The 20,145-nt window shown below is 46.2% G+C and overlaps 1 protein-coding gene and 1 pseudogene across 1 annotated transcript; one reads left to right on the plus strand and one right to left on the minus strand.

Moving 5' to 3' along the window:
- Window positions 1-1,296: 1,296 nt before the first annotated feature.
- On the minus strand, window positions 1,297-13,043 carry shtn3 (shootin 3). The gene is given in 17 exon segments (XM_042493811.1): window positions 1,297-1,597; window positions 2,035-2,338; window positions 4,015-4,144; window positions 4,239-4,313; window positions 4,490-4,504; window positions 4,963-5,063; window positions 5,190-5,260; window positions 5,432-5,570; window positions 5,887-6,022; window positions 6,532-6,696; window positions 7,310-7,404; window positions 8,197-8,278; window positions 8,409-8,506; window positions 9,003-9,180; window positions 10,102-10,196; window positions 11,280-11,340; window positions 12,817-13,043. Coding segments are annotated over 17 exon segments (1,950 nt in total). The 5' UTR covers window positions 12,886-13,043; the 3' UTR covers window positions 1,297-1,461.
- On the plus strand, window positions 13,012-19,236 carry LOC121947791 (annotated as a pseudogene).
- The last annotated feature ends 909 nt before the right edge of the window (window positions 19,237-20,145 follow it).

Consider the following 20,145-nt stretch of genomic DNA (forward strand, 5'->3'; position numbering starts at 1 on the left):
ATTTTCACATTATTTCCTTTTTCACTTTTTTACAAATTTCTTGATATTTGCGTGACATTTCTTTTCTTTTTTTTTTGGAAAGAAATCGACGTGACTTTTGTCTCCAGCTGAAAACAAACCGGTTCTGACCCGACGTATTTTTGGTGTAAATGGTCGGCTCAAAGTGAAGCGAGGGATCCAGAACAGAACAGGTTCATGCTGATGGAGGAGGAGCTCCGTCAGTTTTCTTTCTTCAGGGATTTTTGTGCATAAAACATTTTTTTTACAACAGTGATTTCACATGAAGCCGTGAGGAAATACGACAGTTTAGTGCAGTTTGGTTTGATTAGAGCAGTTTGTCCCTGATGGAGAGGATCTGCCTCAGAGTCTGAAGGAAGAACGTGTTTTCAAATATTTAACTGTGTCAGTGCCAAAACCAACACGTGATTATTACCCAGGATTCAGCTGTGCGGCACTGACAGTACAGAATAAGAAGAAGAAGAAGAAGAAGAAGAAGAAGAAGGAGAAGAAGAAGAGCAGCTGATTCCTCCTGCGGACACAAACTGAGCCTTTCTATGAGCATCAAACCAAACGTCTGAGCTGAACTGCGTCCGTCCGTCTGATCACACGACCCACTGATGGACAGACAGACTCAGCCCGTCCATCTGTCCGTCCATCCTCCAGGAGTCTGATGAGTCGCCGTAGAGCGCCGGACTGACCGCTCTGTCACCGCGTTTCCTACGTGACCTGTGAGCACCTGATGATGTCACAGGTTCACCTCTCTCTGTTTCAGACGCAGAAAAGAAACAACTTTTCTGTGTCAGAATCTTTAGTTTTTTTCCTGAAACATTAATAATAAAAATAATAAAAATAAAACATTTGACTCGTTTTTTATATCCTGGGCTGGGTTACACTGACTAAAGGTGAATTCAGATTAGCTCTAATCAGAGTTTAGTAAATCCAGATTTTAAATAAAACAGAACTCAGGATTTCATCAAGTTTGAATTTAAAAGTCAGGATCAAATCAGGTTAAAGAGTTCATCCTGACCAAATTCTAACTTTAACTGACTTTTAACCCTTTAGTACTCATGGTGACAGTGAATGAGTGACAGACACAGTTTGTCTCAGCGACTCTACCACGGCTCCTTCAGGCCGGGCTGCGTTCACACGCAACACCTTCACACGCAACACGTCCAGCTTCACGTGAGTTAAACTGATGTTCAGCTCAGTGGTGAAAACTTAAGTAATAGATGATCTAAGTGTTGGTCATGTGACCTCTCTGAGACGTTTAAATGTGGGTCATGTGACCTCTGGGTGTGATTTTAGTGTAAATATAAAGGACAAAGTGAACGCTGTGAGCTGATGGACAGACGGTGTGAACGCACCCCGACCCTTCTGATGTCAGAGTTGGTGACATCACTCTCACATCAGCCAATGAGAGCTCGCATCAGACGAGACGAGGCGGGACACTCAGACGGTGGCCTAACACTCTGCACTGCTGCTGCCGTCCACTGGGATGCTGCAGACAGGGGTGTGTGCATCCTCATGGGACTTGGCATGTTGGACTCCGTTTGACTGGACACACGGCTCCGTCCCATTGTGATGGCCATCCCCCACGCTGAGGACATAGAGGACACACAGAGGACATAGAGAGCAAAACACATTATTAAATATTTATAGAAAATACTAAATGACTCTTCCCTGCTGTTCTCCCTGCCTCTGCTGTCCTCCCTGTCCCTGCTGTCCTCCCTGCCTCTGCTGTCCTCCCTGTCCCTGCTGTCCTCTCCTGCCTCTGCTGTCCTCCCTGTTCGTGCTATCCTTTCTGCCTCTGCTGTCCTCCCTGTCCCTGCCGTCCTCCCTGCCTCTGCTATCTTCTATGTCTCTGCTGTCCTCCTGGTCCCTGCTGTCCTCTATGTCTCTGCTGTCCTCACTGTCCCTGCTGTGCTCTCTGCTTCTGCTGTCCTCCCTGTCCTTGCTGTCCCCTCTGCCTCTGCTGTCCTCCCTGTCCCTGCTGTCCTCCCTGCCTCTGCTGTACCCCCGTCCCTGCTCTCCCACCTGTTGATGCAGCCGTTGCTGAGCAGTGTCTTGTCTGTCTCCGTCTCAGTCAGGGAGCTGCAGGACATCCTATCCTGCCAGGAGCCCACTCTGTCCCCCCTGCCTGTCTCCGTGCTCTTCCTGCGGGACACTAGGGGCCCTGGTCCTGACCCCCGTCGCTCTGGACTGACCCGGGGACCTGAAGAATCCAGAGGGACACTTAGTCCCCCCGTACCCTCTGGATCCCTGCCTGAATCACTGCTTGTGCGTCTCCCATTCAGACTGTCTGAAGAGGACACCTGGCTCATCTGTCCATCCTGCTCGTCTGGGTAAGAGACAAAGACAAAGAGAGATGAGGGTAGAAGACATCCTATCAGTCACATGTCCTTCACATGTTGTTCACATGTTATATGGACTCATGATGTCATCAAGTGGTCCATGTTCCCACAGTATTGTTATGGCCTGTCCACACAGAACGCCACGCAGCGAGATTACACGCAAAATCAACGCAGAGACGAAGATGGACACGAAGATGGACACAGTCAGCACCATGGTCAGCACCATGGTCAGCACCACGGTCAGCACCAAAGCCAGCACAACAGTCAGCACCACAGTCAGCACCACAGTCAGCACCATGGTCAGCACCACGGTCAGCACCAAAGCCAGCACAACAGTCAGCACCACAGTCAGCACCAAAGCCAGCACAACAGTCAGCACCATGGTAAGCACCAGGGTCAGCACCACGGCAGGTCTGGGCGATGTATAAAAAAGTCTTATCGCGATAATTTTTTTCATATCAGTCCATACTGATATATATCACGATATACATCAAATCACTATTTTGGTCAAGTTTTGGTTTTTTTTTTTTTTGTTTTTTTTCATTTTTGCCTTTATTGGATAGGACAGACTGACAGTGTGAAAGGTGGAGAAAGAGGGGACAACATGCAGCAAAGGACTGTGACCTGGAGTCGAACCCACGGCCACTGCTGCAAGGACATTGCCTTCATATATGGGGCACTTATCCTTTGACTCCTAAGTGAGATATGAAGATATCGGTGTTCAGCGGTTACTGTAAGCAGCGAGCACACTAATAAATGACAGTATCAGGACCAGATCGAGACATTTTGGTGTCCTAGAAGAGACTGAGAATACCTGAAGGACAATGAGAGCGGAGCGGACATCCGGCGGAGACACCGGCGGAGAATGAGAGCTAACGGACATTCAGAGACACCGGCGGAGACATCGGCGGCGAATGAGAGCCGAACGGACACCAGCGGAGAAATCGGCGGAAACACCAGCGGAGAATGACACGGGAGCGGACTTTCAGAGACACTGGTGGTGAATAAGAGCCACCGGCCGAGTGGACATGGCTGGAATGCGTTCTATCGACATTCAATCACTGATTCTGTGACGTGTTAAACCTGTGACGAGTGTCATACAACACGTGTTCACAGAGCGTGTCCTCTGTGTATGAGGAGTCAACAGGATCTCCCTCCTCCTCCTCCTCAGGTGAGCATACCTGTGCAGCCAGACTCTCCCGCCTTGTTGCGGCGGCGTCTCAGGATGACCTCCAGCTCGCTGTCCTTCTTGGTGGGTGGAGACGGCGCCGCCTCCTGAGAGCCACGACTGGGACTCCTCTTTACCGTCTCTGGAGGAGGACACAGCCATCACAAGAGGTCACCAGAGGTCACCAAACAGCACCAGACACACACACACTGTCACTGATGAGGAGAGGAATATTTACCAGGATGCCTTTCAGCTCCTCCATGGCGCTCTCCTGAGGTTTCTCCTCACATAGAGGAGCAGGAGGAGGAGGCTGCAAAATAACACACACGCACACACGTTACTAACACACAGAGGAGGAGCAGGAGGAGGCTGCAAAATAACACACACGCACACACGTTACTAACACACAGAGGAGGAGCAGGAGGAGGAGGCTGCAAAATAACACACACGCACACACGTTACTATCTCCTCCTCCTCCTCCTCAGGTGAGCATACCTGTGCAGCCAGACTCTCCCGCCTTGTTGCGGCGGCGTCTCAGGATGACCTCCAGCTCGCTGTCCTTCTTGGTGGGTGGAGACGGCGCCGCCTCCTGAGAGCCACGACTGGGACTCCTCTTTACCGTCTCCTGGAGGAGGACACAGCCATCACAAGAGGTCACCAGAGGTCACCAAACAGCACCAGACACACACACTGTCACTGATGAGGAGAGGAATATTTACCAGGATGCCTTTCAGCTCCTCCATGGCGCTCTCCTGAGGTTTCTCCTCACATAGAGGAGGAGCAGGAGGAGGAGGCTGCAAAATAACACACACGCACACACGTTACTAACACACAGAGGAGGAGCAGGAGGAGGCTGCAAAATAACACACACGCACACACGTTACTAACACACAGAGGAGGAGCAGGAGGAGGAGGCTGCAAAATAACACACACACATACACACGTGTGTGTGAAACATCAATATACTCACTTTAACTGCTGCTCTCTGTTGAGACACACAGAGACACAGAGAGAGACAGAACAGTCCATCAGTCAGAGACATTGAGAGGACAGACAGAGGACAGTGATGTCTTCATGTCCTCTGAGCAGCAGGTTTAGGACAAAATGAACAAGGACGTGATATATGCCAACCAAACACATCCAACCAAACACATCCAACCAAACACATCCAACCCAACAGAAAAGCCTCAGAGTTCTGTGGAAGATTTACTGACAGAATTTCTGTTACAGAACGAAACACGAAGGTCTCTGCAGCTCCCGTTAACATCCTTTGAAATAAGTGTCCCTGTGTCTTTGTGTCCCTGTGTCTGTGTGTCTCTGTGTCTGTGTGTTTGTGTGTCCCTGTGTGTCTGTGTCTGTGTATCCGTGTGTCCCTGTGTCTATGTGTTCCTGTGTGTCTCTGTGTCAGTGTGTCCTTGTGTCCCGTGTCTGTCCTGTCCTCACCTTACTGTCCTGACTCTTGACAGGTCTCAGGACGACTCCGTGTTTGATCCTCTCCATCATTTCGTTCACCGCCTTCGCCTTCACGTCCTCGCCCTCCACCACTGCACACAGACACACAACACGTCAGCTCAGAGTAATCTGACTACAGGCGTAGAGTATCTGATTACATGTGGAGACTGAGAATATTCTGATTAAATGTGGAGGCTAAGTGTAATCTGATTACTGACCTGGAGGCTGCTCCGTCTTCACAGAGGACTTTGAGCCTTTGGACGATTTCCTCATGATAACGATCAGAGAGCTGACGGAGACAGAGAGAGAGAGACAGAGACACAGAGACACACAGAGACTCGTAATAAGGCAAGAACTGGGGACATCAGTCTCACTATCTGTCCCTGTGTCCCAACTGAGGGTTCACTGAGGGTTGTGTGTGTTCAGTGTGTGCATGTATGTGTTTTTTGTGTGTCCTCACCTAAGGGGGTTGCATCTGGAGGGGGGAGGAGGTGGCTGTGGTGGAGGGACAGGAGGCGGGGCGACCCCTGGTTCAGGGGGAGGAGGGGCCGTGTTGGTCGTCATGGCGACCTCCCTCTGTGTCTCCTGCAACTGGAGGACTCTGGACAGGAAAGAGTTAAATGTTAACAGCAGCACACGCGTGTTCTCGTCAGTACATTAACATGAACAGAGCTGGTCCCAGTTAGAGGAGCTCTGGTCCCAGTTAGAGGAGCTCTGGTCACGGTTTAGTGGAGCTCTGGTTCCATCTGGATCCTCTAACTGGTCTCCTGTCCTTGTCCCAGTATCGGAGCACCTGGAGAATCCAGTTTTTGATGAAGTATGTGCGGCTCAGCTGGAGATCTGCCCTGTGTGTGTGTGTGTGTGTGTGTGTGTGTGTGTGTGTGTGTGTGTGTGTGTGTGTGTGTTTCCTCCCACCTCTTTTCTGCAGCTCCTGGTTCTTGTTCTCCTCCTGCTCCAGTCGAGCCTCCACCTCCTTCTTGGCGACCTCCAGCAGCTCCAGCTGCCTCTGCAGAGCCTCCAGCTGCTGCTGCACGCCGCGCTGCTGCAGACGCTCCACCTGTAAACATCGATATAAATATAGATATACACACACATATATGACAATATATATGCTGCACACACGCCGCACCGCTCCACCTTTAAAAATAAATCCTACACACACACACCTTCATCATCAGAGCCCCCTGAAGGAGCTGAGGAGCAGTACTTCCTGCTGTGAGTAGACGGTGCCAACAGCAGCACCTCCTGCTGTGAGGAGACAATACTAACTGCAGCACCTACTGCCCTGAGGAGACGGTGCTAACTGCAGCACCTACTGCCCTGAGGAGACGGTTCTAACAACAGCAGCTCCTGCTGTGAGGAGACAGCGCTAACCGCAGCACCTTCTGCTGTGAGGAGACGATGCTAACAGCTGTACCTCCTGCCCTGAGGAGACGGTTCTAAAAACAGCACCTCCTGCTTTGAGGATACAGTGCGAACCGCAGCACCTCCTACTGTGAGGAGACAGTGCTAACCGCAGCACCTCCTGCTGATAGTAACACCTCCTCCTCACAGTAACACCTCCTCCTACAGGTGTACCTCCTGCTGATGCTGCAGACGTTCCTCCTCCAGGGTCTTTGTGACGGCAGCGACATCCTCCAGAGCTTTGAGGAGCTGAACGGTGGGATCAGAACTCTGCAGGAGAACCATGCTCTGTCTGTTGGCCTCCTTCTGCTTCACCAGCATCTGAGGAGGAGGAGGAGGAGAGGAGGTGAAGATGAATCTCCACGTAAACGGATGACAGAGTGTGTTTTTCTCCTGCAGGCTGGTTCATGTTCAGGTCAGTAAGCATTCAGGACGTTTGGTCCATCAGACAGAAAACTGATAAACATCAGACAGTCAGACCCCAAAAACATGTCTGTACCAGCAGCTGATCAGCACACATCTGTACGTGCGAGTGTTTCTGTGACGGCGGCCTGTTTCTGTGAAAGAGACGTGTTTCTGTGACAGCGGCGTGTTTCTGTGACGGGGGTGTGTTTCTGTGATGGCGGCGTGTTTCTGTGACGGCGGCGTGTTTCTGTGACGGCGGCATGTTTCTGTGAAGGCGGCGTGTTTCTGTGACAGTGGCGTTTCTGTGACGGCGGCGTGTTTCTGTGACGGCGGCGTGTTCCTGTGATGGCGGCAGGTTTCTGTGATGGCGACATGTTTCTGTGACGGCGGCGTGTTTCTGTGACGGCGGCGTGTTTCTGTGAAGGTGGCGTGTTTCTGTGACGGCGGCGTGTTCCTGTGATGGCGGCAGGTTTCTGTGGAGGCGGCATGTTTCTGTGATGGCAGCGTGTTTCTGTGGTCGTCTTGGTACCTCGTGTGCGAATGTCTCAGCTTTGACTCTGAGACTTTGCTCCAAGTCCAGCTGCTCCTTCATTCCATCGTACTCTTGAGCCGCCATCATGGACACTGCAGACACAGAGTGACAGAGAGACAGAAGACTGTGTGAGTAATAACAGCTGTCTGAATAGTGTCTGCTGTGTGAATATGTCGGCTTTGTAAGTAGTGTCTGCTGTGTGAATAGTGCTGGCTGTGTGAATAGTGTCAGCTGTCTGAGTAGTATCTGCTGTGTGAGTAGTGTTGGCTGTGTGAGTAGTGACAGCTGTGTGAATAATGTCAGCTGTGTCAGAAGTGCTGGCTGTGTGAATAGTGTCGGTTGTGTGAAAAGTGTTGGCTATGTGAATAGTGTTGGCTGTGTGAAAAGCGTTGACTGTGTGAATAGTGTTGGCTGTGTGAATACTGTCAGCTGCGTGAAAAGAATTGACTGTGTGGAAAGTGTCGGCTGCGTAAAAAGTGTTGGCTGTGTGAATAGTGTCAACTGTGTGAATAGTGTCAGCTGTGTAAGTAGTGTCAGCTGTCTGAGTGGTGTTTGCTGTGTGAGTAGTGTCAACTGTGTGAAAAGCGTTTGTTGTGTGAATAGTGTCGACTGTGTGAATAGCGTCAGCTGTGTGAGAAGTGTTGGCTGAGTGAATAATGTCAGCTGTGTAAGTAGTGTCAGCTGTCTGAGTGGTGTTTGCTGTGTGAATAGTGTCCGGTGTATGAAAAGTGTTGGGTGTATGAATAGTGTCGGCTGTGTGACAAAAGTTGACTGTGTGAATAGTGTCGGCTGTGTGAAAAAAGTTGACTGTGTGAATAGAGTTGGCTGTGTGAAAAAAGTTGACTGTGTGAATAGTGTCGTCTGTGTGAAAAGCACTGACTCACCTCTGTTGAACCTCTTGATGGTTTTATTCTGCTGATCGATAGTTTGGCGAAGCTCCTTCATCTCTGCCTGACTTTTCTCAGCCTGCAGAGACAAAAGATGAACAGTGATAGAACTCAGAGTGTGTTCTCTGCGTTCTCTGTGTTCTACGTGTTCTCTGTGTTCTCCATCACAGGATAAACACGTGAACACCACATGATATTATCATGATCACCTGTACACTGAGCTCCTCGATGCGTGTCTGCTGATCATGAATCTGACACATGAAGTTCTTCTTGTCCTCCAGTAGAGTGTTGACAGTCTCCCTCAGCTCTGACAAACACACAACAGGGCGGTAAGGGTTAATAAATCCTGCACAGTCAACATAATGATGGTCCACTGCGTTCTCCCTGTGAGGAACCTGCAAAATGTTTTCTTGACACATGGATAATGTTTTTTTAAAGGAATTAAAACATTGCCGAAAAAATTTAAGAAAAAAAAACAGCTGAAATTTTTAGAGAAAAATAATTGCCAAGATATTTAAAGAAAAAAAAATCATTAAAAACCAAGCCAAAATGTTTTCCTCAAAAATTGCCAAAAATATTTGCTGATACAAATATTGCCAAAATGTTTCAAGCCTGCAGCATGTTTCTTAAAAAATTACCCAAAAAATTTAAAGAAAAAAAAGAAAGCCAACATTTTTATAGAGAATTTTTTTTTTTGAAAATGGCCAAAACTTTAATGTGGTAACAACGAAGATGGTCCGTTTCCTGTTTATCCTGGAGACCAGAACGAGCTGAATGTGTGAATATAACTCTACGTAATGTACCTTTAACCTGCTGCTGCTGCTGTGTGAAGGTGTCAGGACTGCCGTCTGCAGCGTCTGCGGCGTCTGCGGCGTCTGCGGCCTCCAGAGCGATGCAGTCGGAGATGCTGGGCAGCAGCTCGTCCAAACAGGGCCGCGACGACAGACTGAGGTACTTTAACTTCCTGTTCTCACAGTTCAGCTGGAGGTCAAAGGGCACAGGGTCACTGACACTAAAAATCAAACACGGAGCTCAAAGTATTCACAGAATGAAGAACACGTCACACATTTCAGATTTACTGACGCCACAAAATATCAGATATTATCAACCCAGCCGAGAGAACACACGCTGGTGTGCTTTTCTGTAAACCGCAGATACCTTACATTCTGATACCTTTACGGCGCCGTGGTTAACGTGTGGTTAACGTGTGGTTAACGTGTGGTAAACGTGTGGTAAACGTGTGGTAAACGTGTGGTAAACGTGTGGTCATGTTTATCTGCAGCTCTGCAGGCGTCTTTCCTTCATGTCCCACCATCCACTGTCCCCTCTTCCTCCTGAGGACAGTTACTGCGTCACTTTAGAAACGTCAGAATGACTGTTTCTGCTGGACGACGTATTGTCCCAGAAAAAATCACGTGACTGTCATGTTGGGACCGTGTGACGCTACTGACATCATGATAATATTCACAGAGCGGTGACCTTTGAACTCGAGCAGCAGTGAATCCTGCTGTTCACTCAGACGTCATGTCGGTGACACTCACGTAAACAAACTCCATATATGGATGTGACCTCCATCAGTTGATGATGTCATAATGGTGATAGGCCGTTACGAGACGTAACGATGTAACAACGTAACGTATCTGTGGTTTGTAGAAAAGTCAAAAGGCAACATGATCTTCTGCTGACTGGACCGAATGTTTTAAAGGTTAGAAATAATAAAAATATTTAAAAGATTAAAAATAAAGACGTTTGTCGTATCTGAACAGTTTGATGATGAGGAGTCTCACGGTCTCTGTCTCTGAGTCATCCTGACTCAGCTGCTCTCCCATAATGCCGCTGGACCCCCCAACAACCCTGCTGCATTGATTATTGAGTGTGTGTGTGTGTGTGTGTGTGTGTGACCTTTGTTGCCAGGGCCTCTGCATTCTCCCGACACGACTTCTCAATCTCCAGCTGAGTCTGCAGAACGCTCACCTCCTCAATCACCATCTGAGACACTGAGGACACACACACACACACACACACACACACACACACACACACAGATTCAGAGTTACACAACACACACACACACACACACACACAGCTCTGAGGGTTCTGAAGGTTCTGAAGGTTCTGATGGTTCTGATGGTTCTGAAGTTTCTGATAGTTCTGAGAGTTCTGATGGTTCTGATAGTTCTGAGGGTTCTGATGGTTCTGATGGTTCTGAGGGTTCTGAAGTTTCTGAGAGTTCTGATGGTTTTGAAGGTTCTGATGGTTCTGATAGTTCTGAGGGTTCTGATGGTTCTAAAGGTTCTGATGGTTCTGATAGTTCTGAGGGTTCTGATGGTTCTGAAGGTTCTGATGGTTCTGAAGGTTCTAAAGGTTCTAAAGATTCTAAAGGTTCTGATGGTTCTGAAGGTTCTGAGGGTTCCGATGGTTCTGAAGGTTCTAAAGGTTCTAAAGATTCTAAAGGTTCTGATGGTTCTGAAGGTTCTGAAGGTTCTGATGGTTCTGAAGGTTCTGAAGGTTCTGATGGTTCTGAAGGTTCTGATGGTTCTGATGGTTCTGAAGGTTCTGATGGTTCTGATATTAATGTTTTGTTTAATTTTACTGTAACGATAGTTCATTGAACTTTACTTTTTATTTTGCAAATATTAATATTTTATCTTAAAGCCATATTGCCCAGTCCTAACATGTCCTAACATGTCCTAACCTGTCTTAACATGTCCTCACATATTCTCACGTGCCCTAACCTGTCCTAACATGTCCTGACGTGTCCCAACATGTCCTTACCTGTCCTAAGTAGTCCTAACGTGTCGTAACATGTCCTAATGTGTCCTAACCTGTTCTAACATTCCCTAACGTGTCCTAATAATTCCTAACCTGCTATAACGTGTCCCAACACGTGCGAATGTATTCTCATGTGCCCTAACATGTCCTAACCTGTCCTAACATATCGTAACCTGTCCTAAAGTGTCCTAACATGTCCTAATTTGTCCTAACATGTCCTAATGTGTCCTAACGTGTCCTGACATGTCCTAACGTGTCCTCATGTGTCCTAACGTGTCCGTGTCTCCTGCAGATGGAGTGAGACTCACCTCTCCTGATGTGTTTGAGTTGTCGCTCCGCCTCGTCTCTCTGCTCCGTCAGCCGATCACACTGCAGGAGCACAGAGGAGGAGTTACACACACAGTTACACACACACACAAACACACACTATAATCACACACACACACACACACACACACACACCAGCAGACTGCAAGAAATTAGTAAGAAGTACTCACAGGTCTCAAAGGTTGACTTACTGCGTCCCTCAGCTGCGTCCCTCAGCTGCGTCTCATGGTCTCCTGTGAACGCTGTGGTTCAGGTCGGCCATCATGTGTGGGACTCTGATCACGTGATCAGCAGACTGTGGAGGTCAGAGGTCACATGACCTGCTCCTGTCTCTGAATGAAGACCATGAGACGCAGCTGAGAGCTCCGGAGGAAGTGACCTCAGAATAAATGTCCTCCTTAAAGAGGACCATATTTCTGTTTCAACTGTTTCTCACAATGAGCCTCAGAGGAGACAGCAAAGCATCATGGGAGATGTAGTTGTTGAACACTAAGAGTAACTGAACTCTCTGGAGCTGTGGGCCCAAATATTTCTCCTTAACCCTTTGAAACCTGAGCAAACTGTCAAAAACACAGAGAAAGTAAAGAAGAAACAACCCCAAAATTTAAAAAGGAATTAGTTCAAAGTTCAGAAAAATTACCAGACAATATGAAACAAAATAAAATAAAATAAAATAAAATAAAATAAAGGTTTTAAGTGCTTAAAAATTACAATTTTGAAACATAATTTTCAATTTGTAATTAATTCTGTATTAATTATGACAATAATAAATATAGGTTTTCTATCTATAGAAGCAGCAAGAGGAGGAGGTGATGAAAGGAGCAGAAGGAGGAGAGGGAGAGGAGGAGATGATGAGAGGAGCAGGAGGAAGAGAGAAGATGATGAGGAGAGGAGAAGGAGAGAGAAGGAGCAGGAGGAGGTGATGATGAGAGGAGCAGAAGGAGGAGAAGAGGAGGAGATGATGAGAGGAGCAGGTGGAGAAGAGGAGGAGGTGATGATGAGAGAAGCAGGAGGAGGAGAGGAGGAGGTGATGATGAGAGGAGAGAGGAGGAGCAGCAGGAGGTGATGCTGCAGGTTTCAGATGATCTCCTCCTGGTCTTCAGTCTGTTAAAGGTCAGCTCAGAGGAGTTCTCAGGAGAACCTTTCGGTTCCTTTGTTTTGCTGCAGTCAGACAGAACCAAACACTCGGAACATTTCTGTCCGATAAAAACACTCAGATTCATCCGGAAATTCTCACAATAACCTTCGGAATAAAATTAAACATTTAGAGAATCATTTCTGCGGTGTAACGTCGAGCGGAGGAGTAACGGAGGCAGGAGGCTCCGGGAGGAGCAGTTCAGGGAGGGGCCCGGCTGTGAGCTGAAGCCGGCCGGCGGGCCTGTCTGCCGGCTGCAGCAGCCTGTGAGTGCCCGCTGACAGACCCCCGGAGCTCCGGACTCCTCCACACCGACCCCCGGCAGGATGAGCCGGGTCACAGCGGATTTTTAAACCGGTTTTAGTGTGTTTTTTTCGGCTTACCTCTGTCCGCATGTGCGCCTCTTCCTCACATCCCTCCATCATCTGCGCCGAGGAGGAGCAGGGCAGCATCTCCGATCCTCCTTTTTCCTCCTGCTGAGAATAAACTGCAGAGCTTTCTATTCTAACAGCACATGTCCTCCTTCCTCCTCTTCTGCTCCTCTTTTGCTCTTCTTCTCCTCCTGTATCACGCTCAGGATGGAGGATGCAGAGGAGCTCGGTGCTGCTGCCGGCGAACAGGAAGCACCTCCTCCTCCGCCTCCTCCTGACAGCATCATCTGGCCCCATGGATCTATTGTAAATCGTCTGGCTGCCTCAGCCTTTTTTTTAAAAAACATCTTTATTGACAAATATTCATGGGACAAACGGAACATGTCAGAGGCTCATGAATACAGAAAAAACATCAATAATAAAGTAAAACAAAAATGTAAATATTTCCCTTTGAGTTGATGTTAATTATTTTTGTTCATTTGAGCTGACTCTTTGTTGTTAAGGTTTGTTATTTTTGGTGCCGTGTTGTTTAATCTGCAGCTCCTCCTCTGGAGGTGGAGCTTTCCCAAAAATAAAAATGGAAAAATATTGCAAATATTGGAATTCTCTCCTTAAATCCTGTGATTACAATTAATTGTCCAGTTTTCCTCCTGATGTAAAAACCTGCAGCCGAAATATTCTGGTTCACACTCAGAGATCAAACTCAGATTCTGCTGCTGAGGCACAAAACTCAACCAAAATATTCAATATATTCTCATCTCTACAGTGTCTTTTTACTGCCGCCCCCTCCTCCTCCTGCTCCTCTATCCTTCACATTCAGCATCATCTGCCTCCCCAAACCACTCCTCCTCCTCCTCCTGCTGCTGCTCCTGCTCCTCCCAGACTGTGCTGTGTGTAAATAATGGTTCTACAACGACATCTAGAGGGGAAACATGCAACTACAGCAGGCCCCAATTGTAGTTAACACTATGCGCTTAATAATGATAATAATAATAATAATAATAATAGTATATTATGTTTATTATAAGGCTATTGTTAGCTGATGTCTAGGCGATAGCTAGTCTTGGGGTCCAAGACAACACAACATTATAACAAAAACAAACGGATAAAACTTGATAACAATATAGTAATCCATGAAATAAATAAAATAAGCCAAAAAATAAACAATTAACGCAATAATATCAATAAATCAACAAAAATACAAAACAAAATACATACAAATAAGAAAAAAGACATGGATCAACTGACAAAATTAAGCCCATATTATTGTAATTATTGCTGTTTTTATTATTATTAAGCTAATGTATTAAGAATAAAAAATATTACTGTGTGTAACCAATTAAACTCCCAGAATAAAACGCTGCCTTAAATGTTTAATTATTTCAGTCTTTCTATAATTTAGTTTATTCTGCTGACTGCTTAGTTATATTTTTGTATAAACAAATAAATACAATTTCTCTTAAAAATATTTTTTTAACTCCATTTCTAATTTAAAATATTAAGTCAAAATGCAAACAACAAAATCAAGCCTATTATTATTATTATTATTATTATTATTATTATTATTATCATCATCATCATCATCATCATCATTAATATTTTTTATTCTTACTATTTTATTATGATTGATATTATTACTAGGCAATACAGGTGGGACTCTGTCGTAGTTGCATGTTATTACTTTTATGTATTTCTGAGGCGCAGGTCACGTGACTCGGAGGTCATGTGACAGACGGTTAGATAGTAAACACGGAAGTAACTCCAGCAGAGAGACACCGAGCGGCCGCGGCTCCCGCCTGAGCTCAGTCACGTTAACGGACAGTTTACCGGACAGTCTACCGGACAGTGTAGCGGTTCTCGGTGTGTGTGCGTGTTGTAAAGATGATGTGTCAAGTGTTGACGGTGTGTGTGTGTGTTTGTGTGTGTGTGTTTGTTGCAGCTCCGTCACTCAGAGGAGGCTCTCCAGGGCTCAGGTACTCACACACACGGGGACGTTACACTGACGTTACTGTACCGTTACACCGACGTTACATTACTGTTATACTGACATTTCCTTACTGTTACAATGACGGTACTTTAACGTTACACTCACGTTACATTCCGTTACTGTGCCGTTACACTGCCGTTACTTTAACGTTACTCATTTTCCTGTTTTTAATTTTTAATTTTACTTTCAGTGTTTTTGTTGTTGTTTATTGTTGTTTTGTTTTTTTTAAGCTTATTTTCTGCTAATTTTCTTGTAGTTTTTTTCTTTTTTTAACTTAAACTTAAACTTAAACGTTTTTGCTGATTTTTGGGCCTTGTCTTGTTAAGTTGCTTGTTTTGGCAGAAATCGTTGTGCTCGGGTGTGAAAGGGTTAAAGCTCTGCAGCAGCTCTCAGTCTGGTGAACAGAGAGTGATTATTGATCAGCTGTTCCTGTTAAACACAGACGTCCAAAGATCACTGTCAGACCAGTTAATGATCAGAGATCTGATCTGGAATCAGAGAGCCGGGTTTAAAGCTTCATGTCTTCAGTTAAAGGGACAGTTTGTGGAGCTTTCAGCTGCAGCTCATGGTCTTCCTCCACATCATCACTTTATGTGTTATGTTTTTATTAAACTGCTATTTTTAATTATTTAATAATCAATGATGTGGCAGGTTGGTTTTCTCCTGTGAGGATTTACTGCTGTTTGTTTGTTTGTGTGTGTTTGTTTGTTGTGTGTGTGTGTGTGTGTGTTTGTGTGTGTGTGTGTGTGTGTGTGTGTGTGTGTGTGTTTGTTTGTTTGTTTGTGTGTGTGTTTGTGTGTTTGTTTGTTTGTTTGTTTGTGTGTGTGTGTGTGTGTGTGTGTGTGTGTGTGTGTGTGTGTGTGTGTGTGTGTGTTTGTTTGTTTGTTTGTGTGTGTGTGTTTGTTTGTTTGTTTGTTTGTTTTGTGTGTGTGTTTGTTTGTTGTGTGTTGTGTGTGTGTGTGTGTTTGTTTGTTTGTTTGTTTGTGTTTGTTTGTTGTCTGTGAATTTCTTTGACGTTTGATGGAAGAACTCAGGCTGCGTATTGATTGTTTGTTTGTTTGTTTGTTTTTGTTTGTTTGTGTGTGTGTTTGTTTTGTTTTTTGTTTGTTTTGTGTGTGAGTTTGAGCAGATTGTTTTGTTTGTTTAAAACACATTTAGAAAAAATGACAAACAGACGGTGAGTGTGTGTGTGGTTTGTTTGTGTGTGTCAAAGACAAGTCAGACAAAATGTGGAGTGATTGTGTTTGTTGACTTGACTGTGTTCTCTTTGGACAGATTTGGGGTTTGACTGGTTTGTTTGTTTGTGTGTGGACATCCCGTTTGTTCCGGCTGTCCTTAAGTCTCTCAGTTTGTTTCCTGATCCGATCTCCATCCCCGGAGACGTGTGCCTCGGCCTTTGGATCCACGTCTGTGGAGCTCGCCGCTCCGCTGGCCGTGAGTACACACACCCTGTCCTCATGGACGGAGTTTGTTCTCTGTTGTTCTTTGTCCTCAGTGTGGACACATGTCTTCTGTTGTTCTTCATGTCCTTGTTTGAGACATGTTATCTGTTGTGTTTGTTTGTTTGTGTGACAGAGTGTGTTTGTTGTTCTTCATGTTTCAGAGACAGAGACATGTTTGTGTGTTGTTCTACATTTCCTCAGAGACAGAGACATGTCTTGTTGTTGTTCTTCTTTGTCCTCAGAGAAGAATGTCTGTAATTCAGGTAAATATTGATCGATCATAAATCATGTTTTTTTTTGTGTTCGGTTTTTAATGAGCTCTGAGAGTGTCCTCTGATTTCAAACTAAAACACATTTAGTGACAAACTGACGGTGAGACTGGACAGTGTTCTCTGACAAAATGTGGAGACTGAGTGACTCTGACGTTGACTGTGTCTCCCTGGACAGTTTTTGGGGTTTGACATGGAAAACTGTTTTTACAAGCTCCGGCTGTGCAACGGACAGTCAGTGGATCTCCAGGAGGATCCGATCTCCATCCCCGGAGACGTGACAGCCTCGCTCCTCCGGATCCACGTCTGTGGAGCTCGCTCCGCTCCGCTGGCCGTGAGTACACACACCCTGTCCTCATGGACGGAGACATGTTCTCTGTTGTTCTTCATGTCCTCAGAGATTTGTGACAAACTTCAGTGATATTTAGTAAATGCTTTCATGAGTGATGACATGTGACTTCTCTTGGTGATAACATCCCAGTAACCATGGCGATGGTTGTGTCAAAACATCAGCATGTCTTCTTTTTCTATTGCATTTCACCTCTAGAGTCATTATTTCAATCTGTGTGTTATCAGCTGATCTCAGTGCTGCTGTAAAGCTGCAGAGGTCAAAGTGCAGCAGGACACAGATCTCTGTTTCCTCTCCTCCTCCTCCTCCTCCTTCTTCTCCTCCTCCTCCTCCTCAGTTGACTGCGTTCTTCTCCTCCTCCTCCTCCTCCTCCTGCTCCTCCTCAGATGACTGTGTTCTCCTCCTCCTCCCCCTCCTGCTCCTCCTCAGATGACTGTGTTCTCCTCCTCCTCCTCCTGCTCCTCCTCAGTTGACTGTGTTCTCCTCCTCCTCCTCTTCCTCCTCAGATGACTGTGTTCTCCTCCTCCTCCTCTTCCTCCTGCTCCTCCTCAGATGACTGTGTTTCTCCTCCTCCTCCTCTTCCTCCTGCTCCTCCTCAGATGACTGTGTTCTCCTCCTCCTCCTCCTCCTCCTCCTGCTCCTCCTCAGATGACTGTGTTCTCCTCCTCCTCCTCCTCCTCCTCCTCCTCCTGCTCCTCCTCAGATGACTGTGTTCTCCTCCTCCTCCTCCTCCTCCTCAGCTGACTATGTTTTCCTCCTCCTCAGCTGAATGTGACCCTGGAGAAGGAGGTGGCAGGTTTCTGGGTGACGGTCCCGTGTGTGGAGGACCTGGGCAGCTGTCACTATCAGGACGTGTGTGACCTCCTGGATCAGCTGATCCCTCCTGGTCAGGACTGTCCCGAGCCGCTGCACACCTACGGCCTGCCCTGCCACTGTCCCTTCAAGGCCGTGAGTCACATGACCGTGCGACCGCACACCTGTCAGCGTCCAGAGAGACACTCTAATATTTACACTGTTCACACACACACACACACACACACACACACACACACACACACACACACAGTAGTACTGTAGTACTGTAGTATTGTAATATTGTTACTGAGCAGTGAGACAGTGCCGGGCTGATAACAGACCATAATCACAGAGTTGCTCAGCAGTTTCACGTCTCTGCAGAACGTCCAGAGACGTTAACAGCAGACAAGTTCCTCTACTACATTTCCCAGAATGCAATGCATCAGAGTCTTTTAGGGGTTCATGATTTTTTGCTGATATATATGAAACCACACATTTGGCTGATAACTGATATTTGATAGTAACTGCCTGATATCAGAGCTGATCCCTGGAGTCTTTCCACTGCGTCCCTCTGAGGACAACACGTCTGTCCAACTCTGTAGACACAGACTGTCTCACAGACATTATTTGTAGCTTTATTTTAGACGGAGCAAAGTTCTGTTAGAATCACAGGTCAGGTACGTTTGTCAGAGTCCAAGGATGTCTTCAAACAGAGTGTCCTCTGTCTGTGTCCTCTGTATGTCCTCTCTGTGTGTCCTCCTCAGGGTTCGTACTCTCTGCCTCAGTCGGACTTCTACCTGCCCTACGTGGAGCTGCCGTCCTGGCTGACTAACGGGAACTACCGTGTGCAGGGCGTCCTCGGCAGTCAGGACAAAGAGCTCGGCTGTCTCAAGGTGGCTCTGTCCCTCCACTCCGACTGAGACTGAGACTGAGACAACAACGCCGCCGCCGCCGCCACCCGCTGCAGATCTGCACATAAAAAAAAAAAAAAAAAAAAAAAAGATGTAAAATTGCGGAATGAGAGCAGAAGTTTGACACAGAGTGAAGGTGAAAAACTCCTCCGTTTATTTTTTACGTTAAAACTTTTGACATCTCTGATCCTCCTCAGAGACAAAATGTCTTCATTCTGACAACCACAAACTAAACCAACAGAGTCCACACACACACAAGCGCACACACACACACACACACACACACACACACACACACACACACACACACACACACACACACACACACAGACACATCGAGACAGGATGCTTCAGACGCTCACTGTGCACACATGAAACATGTTTCAGACACATGAACCCTCCGCCTTTATTCTGGGACAGTGTGATGTGATGTCACAGCGTCACAGCGTCACGTCACAGCACGACCAGAAAATGCCAAATTATGGACAGTGTGAGGGATCACATGACCCCGCGGTGCTTCTCTGTTGGTCCAATCAGAATCTGAGAATCAACATCAGATCTGATGACGTCATACGTGTCAAATGCTGAGGTGAAGAGTTTTTTTAGTTTTAATCTGATGTAAAAAAAACTCCTGCAGCTCCTGCTGAGTGTTAGGCTAACACTGCTCCCCCTGCGCCTCCTCCCCTCCTCCTCCTGCTGCCTGCTCTTTCTCCTCCTGCGCATTTTGTTGATTGGGATGTTCTAAAAAAGGGTTCAGCTGATGCAGCTCATTATATACATGAGAGATATTCTTTGATTTTGATTATTTTTTTATCGATTAGCGTGTTTTTTACGGAGTGCTGATCTAATCTGTGGGAGAAAATGAACACCAGATAAAAATAAATCATTTCACTTTATTCAGATTTTAATTTGTGTGAATGCTGATGATGTTTGTACTGTTTTTAATAAAGATTCTCATCTCATAAATCAGTTTTCGTGTGTTCAGTGTCAGCGCTGTGAATCACCACACAACAGATCATCACCACATTTACGTCTCAGTGTTTGGCATCATACGCAGTATTTCAGAAACAAATATCGTGCTTATTTACTTTTATTTTCAACCACAAACTTTGTCCCCAAAAGAAAAAGTCTCACTTCAGTTTTACTGCTGCAGATTGTCTCCAGTCGACTGAAGAAGCAGCTGATTTTATGATTCTGACTGTCCTGTCCTCAATACGTAGCGTGTATATTTTGACAGGCAGATAAACACTCCAAACACAACTCTAGACTTTTTCTTCTGCCAGGTTTAATGTTCAGACAAAGTGTGAAACTAAAACAAGAGTAAACAAAGAGTACAATTACAATGCGGCATTTCCGTCGACACGTAAATCATTATGTAAACATTCAATATAATATTTTGACCTAGCATGTAATAATAAATTCCTATAAAACATACCGACTATGCAACTTGAACCAGGTGTATGCCGAAATGGCTGGAACATCATCAAACCGTCTAAACATGCCATTTTGTCTCTGATTTCTAGCACTTCCTGAATAAAGTTTTTGCATTCAAGTGAACAAAACAGCGGTCGCTATACCACAATAAGCC

The sequence above is a fragment of the Plectropomus leopardus genome, chromosome 9 (assembly GCF_008729295.1).
Source record: "Plectropomus leopardus isolate mb chromosome 9, YSFRI_Pleo_2.0, whole genome shotgun sequence".
Lineage (NCBI taxonomy): Eukaryota > Metazoa > Chordata > Actinopteri > Perciformes > Serranidae > Plectropomus > Plectropomus leopardus.